This window comes from Hypanus sabinus, chromosome 3 (genome assembly GCF_030144855.1).
Source record: "Hypanus sabinus isolate sHypSab1 chromosome 3, sHypSab1.hap1, whole genome shotgun sequence".
Lineage (NCBI taxonomy): Eukaryota > Metazoa > Chordata > Chondrichthyes > Myliobatiformes > Dasyatidae > Hypanus > Hypanus sabinus.
In genome coordinates, this window is record NC_082708.1 from 53077290 (window position 1) to 53091947 (window position 14658).

The 14658-nt window shown below is 40.1% G+C and overlaps 1 protein-coding gene across 2 annotated transcripts; it reads left to right on the plus strand.

The window, feature by feature from the left end:
- The first annotated feature begins 6827 nt into the window (after positions 1-6827).
- On the plus strand, positions 6828-14336 carry LOC132391317 (zinc finger protein 729-like). 2 transcript variants are annotated; one of them, XM_059964335.1, is made up of 2 exons: positions 6828-6984; positions 10749-14336. In XM_059964335.1, exon 2 carries the CDS (start codon positions 10977-10979, stop codon positions 13134-13136), a length of 2160 nt encoding a protein of 719 aa, XP_059820318.1. In that variant the 5' UTR covers positions 6828-6984; positions 10749-10976; the 3' UTR covers positions 13137-14336. The 2 variants fall into 2 exon arrangements, with proteins under 2 accessions (XP_059820318.1, XP_059820320.1); XM_059964337.1 differs by lacking the exon at positions 6828-6984 and adding an exon at positions 7039-10520.
- Positions 14337-14658: the final 322 nt, after the last annotated feature.

Consider the following 14658-nt stretch of genomic DNA (forward strand, 5'->3'; position numbering starts at 1 on the left):
TACCCTGCTTGCTATTTCTTCAAAGAATTCCAACAGATTTGTCTGGTAAGATTTTCCCTTAGGAAACCATGCTGACAATGGCCCATTTTATCATGTGCCTCCAAGTACTCCAAAACTACGTCCTTAACAATCAACTTCAACATCTTCTCAACCACTGAGGTCAGACTAACTGGCCTATTTCCTTTCTTCTGTCTCTCTCCCTTCTCGAAGAGAGGAGAGACATTTTAAATTTTCCAGTGTTCCAGAACCACTCAGAATCTAGTGATTCTTGAAAGGTTATTAATAATGCCTTCACAACTTTGTCAGCCTTCTCTTTCAGAACTCTATGGTGTATACTATCTGATCCAGGTGACTTATCTGCCTTCAGACTTTTCAGTTTCCAAATAACCTTCCCTCTAGTAATGATAACTTCATATTTCATTACCCCTCACATCTGGAACTTCCACTATACTGCTAGTGTTTTTCACAGTGAAGTCAGATGAAAATTACTTATTTAGTACGTCCACCATTTCTTTATCCTCCATTACTACCTCTCCAGCTTCATTTTCCAGTGGTCTGATATCTACTCTCGCTTCTCATTTACACTTTATGTATCTGAAGAAACTTTAATATTATTGGCTAGCTTACTTTCCTATTCCATCTTTACTTTCTTAATTACTTTTTAGTTGCCTTCTGTTGGTTTTTAAAAGCTTCCTAATCCTCTAACTTCCCATTAATTTTTGTTCTATTATATGCCCTCTCTGAGGCTTTTATGTTGGCACTGACTTCTCTTGTCAGCCACGGTCATGTCATCTTGCCTTTAGAATACTTCTTACTTCTTGGGATGTATATATCCTGTGCCTTCCAAATTACTTCCAGAAATTCCAGCCATCCCTGCCAATGTTCTTTTCTACTCAATTCTGGCCAACCCTTCTCTCGTACCTCTGTAATTCCCTTTACTCCTCTGCAATACTGATACATCTGACATTAGCTTCTCTCTTAAAATTCAAGGTGAATTCAATCATGTTATGATCATTTTTCCCTAAGGGTTCTTTTACCTTAAGCCCTCTAATCAATTCTGGATCATTGCACAGCACTCAATCCAGAATAGCTGATCTCCAAGTGGGATCAACCAAGGTCAGCTCTAAAAAGCATTCTCATAAGCATTCTAGGAATTCCTCCTCCTGGAATCCAGCACCAACCTGATTATCCCAATCTACCCGCATACTGGTCCCCCATGGCTATTGTAACACTTCCCCTTTGGCATCCATTTTTTATCTTCTGTTACAAATTGCAGACCACATCCTTACTACTGTTTGGGGTTCTGTATATAACTCCTATCAGGGTCTTTTTACCCTTGCAGTTCCTTAGCTCTATCCACAATGATTCAACACCTTCCAGTCCTATGTAATCTCTTTCTAATAATTTGATTTCATTTTTTACCAACAGAGAAACGCCACCTCCTTGCCTTCCTGCCTGTCCTTTCGATAGAATGTGTATCCTTGGAGAGTAAATTCCCAGCTATAATCTTCTTTCAGCCAAGATTCAGTGATGCTTACAGCATCATACATGCCAATCTGTAACTGTGCTACAAGGTCTACCTGTGTAACTGTGCTACCTTATTCTGTATAATGTACACATTCAAATATAACACCACCAGTCCTGTATTCACCCTTTTCGATTTTGTCCACCTTTTGTGTTACAACTCATTCTGTTGACTGCAATTTCACCCTATCATCAGCCTCTCCTTGCTAGGAGTCTTATCACACGTCTATTTGTAAACTAACTACCTCATCTTCAGCATTATCACTCTGGTTCCTATACCCCGCCAAATTAGCTTAAACCCACCTGAACGACTCTAGCCAATCTGCCCACAAAGATATTGGACCCCCTTGGATTCAGGTGTAACCTGTCCTATCTGTACAGGTCATACATTCCCCAGAAGAGATCCTAATGAGCCAAAAATCCGAACCCCTGTCCCCTGCACCAGTTCCTCAGCCACACATTTACCTGCCAAATCATTCTATTCTTACCCACACTGGCACATGGCACAGGCAGCAATCCAGAGATTACTACCCTGGAGGTCCTGTCTCTCAGCTTTCTACCTAGCTCCCTAAAACCTCTCTTCAGGACGTCCTCACCTTGTCTACCTATGACATTGGTGCCAATATGCACAGACTTCCAGCTGCTCACCCTCACCCTTGTTAATGCTATGGACCCAATCTGAGACAACCCTGATCTTAGCAGTGAATGGGTGTTTCTCAGACTGGCTGGAGGTGACTAGTGGGGTACCACAGGGCTCTGTATTGGGACCACAGCTCTTTACAATTTATGTCAATGATTTAGATGAGGGCATTGAAAACTATATCAGCAAGTTTGCTGACGATACTAAACTGGGTGGCAGTGTGACATGCGAAGAGGACGTTAGGAGAATACAGGGAGACTTGGATAGGCTGAGTGAGTGGGCAGATACTTGGCAGATGTCATTCAATGTGAATAAATGTTAAGTTATCCACTTTGGAAGCAGGAACAAGAGGGCAGAGTATTGTCTGAACGGTGTCGAGTTAGGTAAGGGAGAAATGCAAAGAGACCTAGGAGTCCTAGTTCACCAGTCAATGAAGGTGAATGAGCAAGTGCAACAGGCAGTGAAGAGGGCAAATGGAATGTTGGCCTTTGTTACAAGGGGAATTGAATACAAGAGCAAGGATGTTCTTTTGCATTTGTACAGGGCCCTGGTGAGACCACACCTGGAATATTGTGTACAGTTTTGGTCTCCAGGTTTAAGGAAGGACATTCTGGCAATTGAGGAAGTGCAGCGTAGATTCACTAGGTTGATTCCTGGGATGGCAGGGCTGTCTTACGCAGAGAGATTGTAGAGATTGGGCTTGTACACTCTGGAATTGAGGAGATTGAGAGGGGATCTGATTGAAATGTTTAAGATAATTAAAGGGTTTGATAGGATTGAGGCAGGAAATATGTTCCAGATGTTGGGAGAGTCCAGTACCAGAGGGCATGGATTGAGAATAAGAGGTCAGTTATTTAAAACAGAGTTGAGGAAGAGCTTCTTCTCCCAGAGAGTTGTGGAGGTGTGGAATGCACTGCCTCGGAAGACGGTGGAGGCCAATTCTCTGGATGCTTTCAAGAAGGAGCTGGATAGATATCTGATGGATATGGGGACAAGGCAGGGACTGGGTATTGATAGTGAATGATCAGCCATGATCTCAGAATGGCGGTGCAGACTCGAGGGGCCGAATGGTCTACTTCTGCACCTATTGTCTATTGTCTATTAGCATCATCCGGATGTTTCTGTCACACTCACAGAAACTTGTCTCTGTTCCTCTAAGGAATCTCCTATCAATACTTCAGTCCTCTTCACCTCTCTGCTCTTCTAAGCTACAGCAGCAGATTCACTGCCAGAGATCTAATCACTGTGGTCCCCCCAGTAGGTCATCCCCCTGAATAGTATCTAAAGTCGTATACTTATTATTGAGAGGAACAGCTACAGGTGTATTCTGCACTGTCTGTGCATTTCCCCTCCTCCTGACAGTCACCCAGTTACCCAACCCCTGCAACCTAGAGTTGACTACCTTCTGGTCACTCCTGCCCTTCATCTCCTCATTCTCCCATATGAGTTAAAGGTCATTGAGCTGCAGCTCCAGTTCCTTAATACGTTCTCTCGGGAGCTGAAACTCGGTATAGCTGGTGCATGCGTGTTTTTTTTTGGGAGACAACCTATCTCCCAGACCTCCCACATCCCGCATTAAATACAAAGCACTGTCCCTGGAGCCATTCTCACTAACCTACTTTGCCCGAACAGATGTGGAATGAACAACTAAGGACAGAGAGAGGGTAACTTACAAGACAATGTATTTCACCCAAACCTTATCACGCCTAAGCCTAATGAGCCAAAGCCACTCGAAACACTGGTACACTCACAAGAATGGCCATTCTGCTATATCTTCAGGGAGCAGTGTCTCAGAAAGACAACGTCCATAATTAGGGACCGCCAGCACCCAGGGCATGCCCTTTTCTCACTGTTACCATCAAGTAGGAGGTACACACTCTGCAAATCAGGAATAGCTTCTTCCCCTCTGTCATACAATTCCTAAATGGACATTGAACCCTTGGACACTACCTCACTTTTTTTAATATACAATATTTGTTTTTTGAACATTTTTAATCTATTCAATATAAATATACTATAATTCATTTACTTTATTATTATTATTATTATTTCTCTTCTATATTATGTATTGCATTGAACTGCTGCTGCTAAGTTAAAAAATTTAACGTCAATTCCAGAGATAATAAAACTGATTTTGATTCACTTGAATTATTCTTATTGACCCTTTCCAATAGACTCTCTCTTGCTGATTGGTCACTCCTCAAATCAAAAGAACTGCCACAAAACTCTGCCTTCAAAATCTCAATTGCCACTCTAATTAAAAAGTAGCTCTTTTCATGCACTCGTGGTAAGGACTGTCCAACTCAGAGAAAACTGGTGTAAAGTTCTGCTTTTTTAATCTTGAATACGGACCTGACCAAAAGGTAGCTCTTTTCACGCACTGTCGTTTGCTGATTAGTCACTCCTCAAATCAGAAATAAAGCCATGAAACTCTGCCTTCAAAATTCTTGATCGTCACCCAGATTAAAAAGTAGATCCTTTCTTACACCCCTAGCTTTTTTGAGCGCCTGTGCTCCATCTGCCTAAAGTGGAACTTCCCAGTGGCCAAACATGTTAATTCCAATTCCCATTCTGACATGCCAGTCTACAGCTGCCTCGTGTCAAAATGAGGCTACACTCAGGATGGAGGAGCAACACGTGGGTAGTCTCCAACTTGATGGCATGAATATCGATTTCTCCTACAGGTAAAAAAGAATTCCCTTCCCCTCCCCTCTTCTTCTATTCCCCACTCTGGCCTCTTCCCTTTTCTCACCTACCTATCACCTCCTCCTGTGTCCCCTGCTCCTTCCCTTTCTCCTATGGTCCACTCTCCTATCAGATTACTTCTTCTCCAACCTTATATTGCATTCTAGCTATCCTCCTTCCTTTCTCACCTTTCTTATTCTAGTGGTTTCCCCTTCCTTTCCAGTTCCGATGAAGGGTCTTGGCCTGAAACATTGACCGTTTAATCATTTCCATAGATGCCTCCTGACCTGCTGAGTTCCTCCAGCATTATGTGTGTATTGCTTTGGATTTCCAGCATCTGCAGGCTTTCTTGAGTTTATAATTTTTAGCACTCTCTCTATTTGCCCCAAGTTTCTTGTCCACTGGCACTGCTCTTGGCAGACGAGAACTACGCTGGACTAAACAATGTTTCATAAGCTAACCAAGTCTTGTTAAAATCCAGGCAAGTTAAAATCTTGTTAAAATGAGAAGTCTTAAATTTACAACAGACCAAAAAACAGGAGCTGTGTCTCTAGTTTAGAAAATGGTGCAGAAGAAATACTGTATATTATCAGCACAATCTTGGAGGATCAACCATGCTTATGTCCAAGCATAAAAAGCCATAGGAATCTCAGGAGAACAAAAAAATGCCCAGTTTTCCCTTTCATCCCTCAAATTGATGTTTCCTCTGCACAAATCTGAGTGCGTATTGGGGGGGAGAGAAGAGGAAAATTTCAGTGACAAAAGAGTCTTATAACCAATATTCATAATTATTTAAGATGTGGAAAGCTATTTCATCCATTCTCTCACTTACATGTAACATTCACAAGACCGAAAGAAGCTGCAGAAGGTTGTAAATCTAGTCAGCTCCATCTTGGGCACTAGCTTACAAAGTACCCAGGACATCTTTAGGGAGCGGTGTCTCGGAAAGGCAGCGTCCATTATTAAGGACCTCCAGCACCCAGGGCATGCCCTTTTCTCACTGTTCTATCAGGTAGGAGATAAAGAAGCCTGAAGGCACATACTCAGTGATTCAGGATCAGCTTCTTCCGCTCTGCCATCCGACTCCTAAATGGATTTTGAAGCTTTGGACACTACATCACTTTTTAAATATACAGTATTTCTGTTTTTGCATATTTTAAAATAATCTATTCAATATACACGATTGATTTTATTGTTTCATTATTATTATTATTATTATTATTTTCCTCCTCTGCTAGATCATCTATTACATTGAACAAATTTCACATGGCATGCCAGTAATAATAAACCTGATTCTGATTCAGATTCTTTCCACAGATGGTGCCAGATCTGCTTGGTAATGCAGACTAATAATGGCCATAAATTCTACTGTGTGGATGGACAACGCATCTTTTTCCCCACCTCAGCGTTAAACCAGGTGGATAAATATTACAGAGACCACCTGGTTATTAGTTGGACAAAAAGGAAAAACACTGCTGCCATAATTGATCACCCTCTCATCACCCACAAGACCCTATCTTGTGGGTGACTGCTCCTTTCAAAGGATGCTGCCCGACCTGCTGAGTTCATCCAGCTTGTCTGTATGTGTTGATTTGACCACAGCATCTGCAGCATACTTTGTTATACCTCTGCACATATTCCCCAATTATCCGCTCAAAACATTTACCAACTCTGCTAGTATATTCCCAACAATCCATTAAAGCAGATTACGTCATATGGGATACCCCCACTCTAAGGAAGGGCAGTATGCAAGCTTCAATTTTTCGATCCCCAGATCATGAGGCATCTCGCCTAGTTCCACTCCAGTGCATTCCTAAGTGTGATCTGGAATGCTCTACCACAGATTCTAGGTGCGTTGGCCTGTAAAACGCCCAACCTCTAAAAACTGAACCATGGAACCATAATCCAGGCAAGAGCGTGGTAAATTGTGGAAAGCACAGCCCTGGAAGACCTGCAACCCCAGGCCTGGCGACCGAGCCGAGCCGAGCCGAGCTGCTCCGCCCCCAGCGCCAAGCCCCGCCTGCTCAGCTTGCGCAGCTTTCCGCACAGGCTGACTCGGGCAACCCCCGCTTCGCTTCGACCACCCGACCCCACTGACGGGCCGGGGCCGGGGCCGAAAGGTGGACGGCGGCAAGGTGAGCAAATACCGAAGGAGGGTTTTCGGTCCGTGGGCGTCAGACCCCGATCCTTCCCCCCTCGCTGGCCGGCTCGCTGCTCCTCGCCGACGGCAGCAACATGGCGCCCGCTTCCCTTCTCGCTCGTTGCAGACGCGAAGTTAAACGACGAGCGCATGGGCCTGGGTAAGGGCGGCCGCGTTCGCTGCCCGCCCCATTGGTTACTACAAAACTGAGCCGCCGGCGCGGCAGGAAGCGGGCCCATTGTACGACCTGGGGGTTAAAAGACTGCGCGGGCAGCAGGGGCTATCGGGGAGAAATCTTAGTCGCATTTTCAGTGCGGCCACATGATAGATATGATGGCGAGTTTGTAAAATCTGTATTCATGGCGTGCCCTGACATGTGCTGGCTATCTTATTTATTACTCTGTTTTGCAGCGTATTTTCATATACACGGAACATTTTCTGTGAGCATAAGCAAATGTAAAATGAAGGACTAGAATTCCCCGTCTTTGTGGCCCGGCAAAGAGTGAATTTGTGCAAGTGGTTACAAAGTGAATTTTTATTTTAAAACTGGACATGGATTAATATACTTGTAATTTAGCAACACAGTGAGTAAAGTTCAGAGAAGCTTTGGGCATAATGCACATTGTGAAATAGAAGTTAGGTTATAACGTGCCAAAAACCATTAGAAGTGAAAAAGGTGCTGTTATTGAAATTATGCAATTTCTCTGCATCAAAATACATAATGAATGCGATCACTTAAGCCCTAAGTCCTGGGGAGTATGGCAGCAATGCATAATTATGGAGGAAGAAGAAAGATCAATAATTTAGAGAAACAGAAATATGCTGCTTTGGGTATAGATACAACTTAAGATTTGTCTCCTGCATGCCAAGGTCACTGTCACTGGATAGCTTGAATACTTCCTGAAGGGGAAGGGTGTAGAATGAGGGAGAGGGGGCTGTGGCTGGATGAGGAAGTGCAAGCATTTTAGAGAACTAGGAAAGATCTTAAAATACAGTGCAACAAAGTAATTGTTCCAGTGACACATGCTAACAAATATAGAATTAGGAAGATGGAGCAAATTCATGACTGGAGGACTAGCAAAAGAGGGGGTGCTTTAAGTTTCTGAGGCTTTGGAGCTTCTCTGGGAGAGGTTGCTCCCTTTTGTAGCGTGTCAGTTCCTGAAAATAGAAGAAGCTCACATGGTGCTTAGATATGAAAGAACAAATCAATTAAAATGCAATGGAAAAACAACTTAGCCTGATTCAGGTAGAATACTCTACCAGCGGAAAGCTGAGAGTAGGAATGGGGTGGTGAACTAAAGTGGCAAGCTGCGACAAGTCCAGGGCTGTTTCTGCATACTGAGTAGTGATGTTCTTGCACGGTAGTTATCACTTTGATTTTGGTCTTCCCAAAGTAGATGATACCAGGTTGTGAACTTTTGAATTCATTGCACTAGATTGGAAGAAGAGAAAATGAATTGCTACTTTCAGCTGAATAATTAGAAGGGAAAAGGTAAAAAAAATACATGTGTTGGACCCCCTGTAGTATGAGAAAATAACAGATAAACAGTGGTTAGCGGTACAGAAGAACAGATGGAAAGCAGGAAAGGGAACGGTTCTTGGGGAAATCTCCTTTTAAGCACATAAGTTGTGATTGGTGCTGCATTTGATGTGAATGGTGGGAGGAGGGCATGTGTGGAACTCTAGTTTTGCTCCGTGTAGGAGAAGGTTGTGACCAGACTTGCGGAGAATTTCAGTGAGATGTAATCGCAATCCTTTATCAACTTTGGTTATGGGAAACAATTTAATGAGGGGGGAAACCTCTCTTAAGGTACCTGTGTGGTAAATCTCATTATTATAGCAAATATGATGGTGGCAGAAACAGGGAGAATGGAATAGAGTCTTTACAAAACACACAGCCAAAGGAAGTATAATTAAAATAGCTGTGTGAGTCAGTAGCTTTTTGAAAAAAATTGTTGCAGAAAGGGAGGAGAAGAGTCAGGGGCTATTTTGTGATGACAACAGGGTGAAAATTGGCAGGAAAGTAATAAATTTTTCAAGTTCTATATGAAAGCAAGAACCAGCACCAGTGTAATAATGTGCCAGAAAACAATGTGAGAAACACAATCATCACACAGTGAGCTAGATGCTGAATCACTGGGGTTTCCAAATAATCAGATTATTGGAATTTTACTGTGTACCATTAAAATCTCACTTAGATTTGTGCAATACTCATACATTTTAGGTTATTTCACAACTGGACCAGTTCAAAAATACCAGATTCTTGTAGTTCTGCTTATTTCCTTTGACTTTGGTGAAGACAGCACAAACTGTGCAGCTCGTGGAGAAAGGCTGAATCACTGACAGCAAGTTCATATTTTCTGCTTTTAAAAATGTGTTCACTAGAAAGATTCACAAGATGCTGTTGGTTTCATTGTGTAATGAGAGTGGGACATTTTGGCCATCGTCACATTTCTAAGCTTGTGTGGATGCAACAGATCTCCATTTTAATGATTATTACGATGAAAAGTAGCCATTGTTATAATAATCTTAAGTGCTAAAAAATTTTCTGTATCTATCACATCATTTTTAGTCCATCCTCCTGCCGTCATTCCCCTTGCCCTTACCTACCACCCCACAAGCCTCTTGATCCAGCACATCATTCCTCACACACCACACATACACACTCCACATTCTATAGTGGGCACTCTCTACTTGACTTACTTATCCACTCATCCATCCCCACTGATCTATCTCCTGGCACTATCCCTGTAAGCATAACAAGTGCTATACCTGCCCCAATATCACCTCCCTCATCATTCTTCCAGCATTTTGTGTGTATTGGTCAAGATTTCGAGCATCTGCAGAATCTCTTGTCTTTGGTAATTATCTTAACCTAGATATCCTCTGAGGCTGTTCTTCCAAGTAGGCTGCTGTATTAATATCAGTGGCAAGTTTACCTTGTATATCCAAGAAACAGTTCTATTAGGAATATTGGGAACTAAGATTTCAAAAGGATTTGGCAGTCTAACCCTGTCAAAATTCAGGGTTAAAGCCAATGCACACTGGAATTTTCAACAAAAATAAATCTCCAAAAAAATGGGAAGAATTCAGCAGGTCAAGCAGCATCTGTGGAGGGAATTCATGAAATAAACCTTTTATCACCACATTTGCTACCTGATATGTTCTCGTTAAGCATTCTGGTTTTTATAAATCCCATTGAATTTTGCTTTGACTGGAATTATAACTTAAATAAAATTGTTAAAACTGTAAGATGGTTTTTAACATAGGGGAGAAAGAAACCCTGGTATCTACATTTTTATTTAGCTTGTTACTTCAGTTCCAAAGTTGTGATGTCTCAGAAGGATGAAAAACTTCTTACCTATTTATTAATGTAACCGTTTCCCTTGTTTAACCTACTATCCATGAAGTTTTAATTCACTAATCACCCATGTGGTGTGCTGATTCAGTTGCTCAGCAACATTGTATAAACAGCAACACACACAAAGTCCTGGAGGAACTCAGCAGGTCGTGGAGCTTCCATGGAAAAGTGTAAGCAGTTAATATTTCGGGCCGATACCCTACTACAGGGCAAAGTCGATTTTTGTTGGATGTTTTCCATAATAGTAAAGACCCTTTGGAAAGAAAAAAGTAAAGTACAGACTTAAAACATGTTCTTGATCATTTGAACTTTTAAATAGCTATTGACCACCAATGGATGACAATGATTTTGTACTGTCTTCTGCAAAATAATGATTTTGTTTTATTCCTGCCTTGCAGGTGAACGTTTATCTCCCCATGCAAATTGGAATACAATGTCCTTTATCCACTATATCACCTAACAGGTGTATAGCTTGCTGTGTAAGAACTGTAAAAGCAGTACAACTTAATCATTTGTAAATATATTCCCCAAAGAACCTAGGAAACTTCTTACAATATTTAAAGAACAGAAAGAACATTCGAAAAGGAAGACCCTCCAACGTGTTTAGTGTAATAAACTGTTTCACTATGGATCCACAACTATCAGTGGTACATCATAAGGAGTTTGCAAAACAGAATGAAGAATGTGCTGCTGGGTTTAATAGTGAAGAAAAATTAGAAACTGAAACACTAAATTACAATTCCAGAAATTTAACTTGTGTGCATTGTGATTTCACATATACTGATCATGAAATTTTGGAAAAGCATCTTAGTTCAATTCATCCTGAATTCTCTGATTTAACAAATATTGTGCTTTATCAGAAAACTGCCAAATTGTTCCATTGTCAGTTGTGTTTCTTCACAAACAAAGTGTATAGTGATGTTTACAATCACGTTGCAAAGCAGCACCCAAAGTTGAGCAAAAGTGAAATAGCTTCTCAGATAAAAGAGCCGAGTGAAGGAACAGGCCATGAAACAAACAAACAGCCACGAGCCACAAAGAGAAAACCAAAAGAATCCAAAGTGATTGAAAAAGGTAAGTCTACAAAAAGGAGAAGAAGAGGCCGAAGAAAACGTACGGAAACAACTGTGAGCACAATTGAGTTAAATCCTCCAAAGCCAGCAGAGACGGGCTTGAGCACAGTTGAAGGACAACCTGTTAAGAGAAAACCTGGAAGACCAAAGCGTAAGGTAGAAGAAACAAAAACTGATTTAAACTGTTCAAAATGTGGAATTCGGTTTGGCAGTCTTAATGAACTAAATGCCCATAATTGTCAGAAGAAAAAGATGAAAGATTCTAACACTCCACCATTTGATTTTGAGCATTCTGATTACAGTGGTCGATACTCAGCTCAGTATGGATCCACCCGTAAGTCTGCAGTTTCAAATATCAATTCTAAAGAGCCAGCAGGTTTGAATACATCTGAAAAGTCAGCAGTTTTGAGTAATCCTGAGAAACTGACCATTTCAAATAATCCTGCAGATAATGCCATTCCAAATAACCTCAATGAATTGACAAATTCAACTAATGCCAAAAACCTGATAACATCAAAAGATTCAGCAGAGACATCTGAAGAAAAGAATTATGTAAAAAGTTTACATGAAAATGTTAAGTATGTCAGAGGAACCTTTTTCTGTAATTCTTGTAAATTCCATTGTAAAAGCAAAAGTAGTGCCCTGTATCATGTTGTAAGAGTACATGACAAGCCTTATCCTTATAAATGTGGTGAATGTGGAAGATGCTTTGTTATGGACAAGGAGCTTCAAAGGCATATGTCAGTTCATACTGGAGAAGCTTATTACAAATGTTCTAAATGCGATTTCGAATCTGATTATGCCAGAGCATTTAAGAATCATGAAAAGCAGTGTACTGCTCAACAGAGAGAAGATAATTATTCAGAAAACACCGATGCTAAGAAACAACAGAGTACAGTACAAGACATAAAGTCAATCAGTCCAGAACCGCCTTCAGTTGAGCCTCTTAGTTTTGGTAAGGAAGAACTGCAACCACAGGAAAAGTCTGTGTCAAAAGTGGAATCTTCAGAAACTGTGTTACCAGCAGAAGGTAAAAAATGTATAGAGCTGAGTGCTGACCAGATTCAGGACTCAAATTTGCAACATTTGAAAGCAGAAGAGCCAACAGTAGCTCCTCAACAAGATACTGCATCTTTAAAGGAGATCATATCTTGTCTTGAATGTGGAAAAACATTCGAAGAGCAGGACATGTACCAAAAGCACAAAGTTCTCCATGCAGTTCAAAAGCCACTAATTTCTGAGTTCACTCGTGATGGATCAGTATCAAATGATGTGGAAAAAATTACAGAAAGAAAAACTTTCAGTTGCATTCCTTGCAATATCAAGTATCAAAGTGAAGAGGATTTACAGCATCATCTGAATATTCATAAACCAAATACTGAAGGCAAAAACTTTAACTGTGAGATATGTAGTGCCAGATTTGAAAAACAAATTGATTTGCGCGATCATCTAAAAATACACAAACAAAATATTTCAAAGACTAATCAAGCTAATATGGCTGATAACCGAACACTCTATAAATGTAATTACTGCCCTTACAGCACTTACCTCTTTGTAAATTACATTGGACATGTCAAGATAGCACATTCAAATGAATTTCCTATCCATTGCACATCCTGTGGAGATGGATTTCAGCTTCCAGGTGATCTAAGAAAACATAAATGTCAGCAGAGTCAAAGTGGCAGTGTAATATCTAATCAGGGAGATGAATAAAGTTTTTCATATAAAAATGTTAAAATAGAGTGGTATTCTAATTCACAGTACGAATATTCCTTTTGTTCGTAAATAATTTTAAATACATTTTTTCAATTTGAAGAAGGTGATCTGGATAAGGGACACATGGTGAAGAGTGGTTCAATTCTGGATATCAGTATTGTTTAAAGTCTTATTGTTGTGAGGCTCTGTCATAAATAAACCTTTCAAGATTTTAAAATATGGTCATTTACTAGTGCCCTTCATTTCTTGTGTACACCTTTAATATTGGGATATATTGTATTTTTGGCTGATTACTGAGGGAATATGTAACCTACAAGTATTTAATAGCCTTTTTCATCTCTAGCTGGACTTTTGCGGATAGAAGTAATGGAAGAACAATGTACTCTCAGTTATAAGCAATGCATTGCTGGACTGAGGAATTCTTAGTCTGAGCAATGCACCTTAGTAATTGCATTAACTACTTCTTTCAACTCATGAAAATTTAATTAGAATTTTTATTGATTGCTGAGACATCGTTTCAGTGCTTGCTTAAGCCTAGTGGCAAATTACGAATTTCCTATTCTCGTGTTCTCTGTGCAGTTGATTAGTAATTCTGTTTAACTAGCTAGATAAACTTGGAATATCATGCTTTTTTGTTGTAAAGACAAAACCTACAAAAAAATTCTTTTCATATTATTAGAAAAAGAAAATGTAATATTTTGTTTCTACTGTATCCTAACATGCTGTACAATGTGTGACTGTTAAGTACTTTCATTAAATTAGCTTAAAATTCCTTTTGGCTTTAGCAGGTTGTTGGTAAGCCTGTAACTACCAAGTGAGGTTGTCAATGAAATTTCCATTTCCACTATTAACATAGGTATTTGCTTATTGTACAGATTTTTAATTTTGTGTTGATGTTGTCTGCTAGCTCACTATTGTACTTAGTGGAGGGTTATATTACAGGTTTAACTTTTTGCTATAGTTTAAATTTTTGCGTATACTAACAGTATTAGCCATCTACTAATGAGAATTTGGTGCTGAATATTTCTGAAATTATTTCAGTGTATTATTGGCTTTTTGCTAGTTTTGTCCATTCAACTATCAATATGTCTTGCAGTACTTTTTGTAAGTAAATGGATAACCTTTAACATCAAAAATCCAGATGATTAATGTTTTGATAATCTGTTTTGTTAATGTAATAAAATATTAAACATTGTAGCATTGTGTTTTAATTTAATCAATGATATATGAATGTTAGGAAATTTATGGCACTGAAGCCCTTCCTGTCTTTTGTGTCTATGCTGGTCAAGTGTTCACCAATCTAATCTCACCTTCCAGCACCAGATCCACCATTCTACAGATCACATCTCTGATGTCAATAGTTCTCATTATATTGCTGATGATTAAGAGTAGACAGGATGGTAATTAGAATTGATTTCAGTAATTTACCTGCTCTTGAAGTTAAATTAATAATTCTGCAATTATTTGTTCTTTCCTCTTTTTTTAAAACTGTAATGTGAGCAGCTTTCCAATTCTCTGG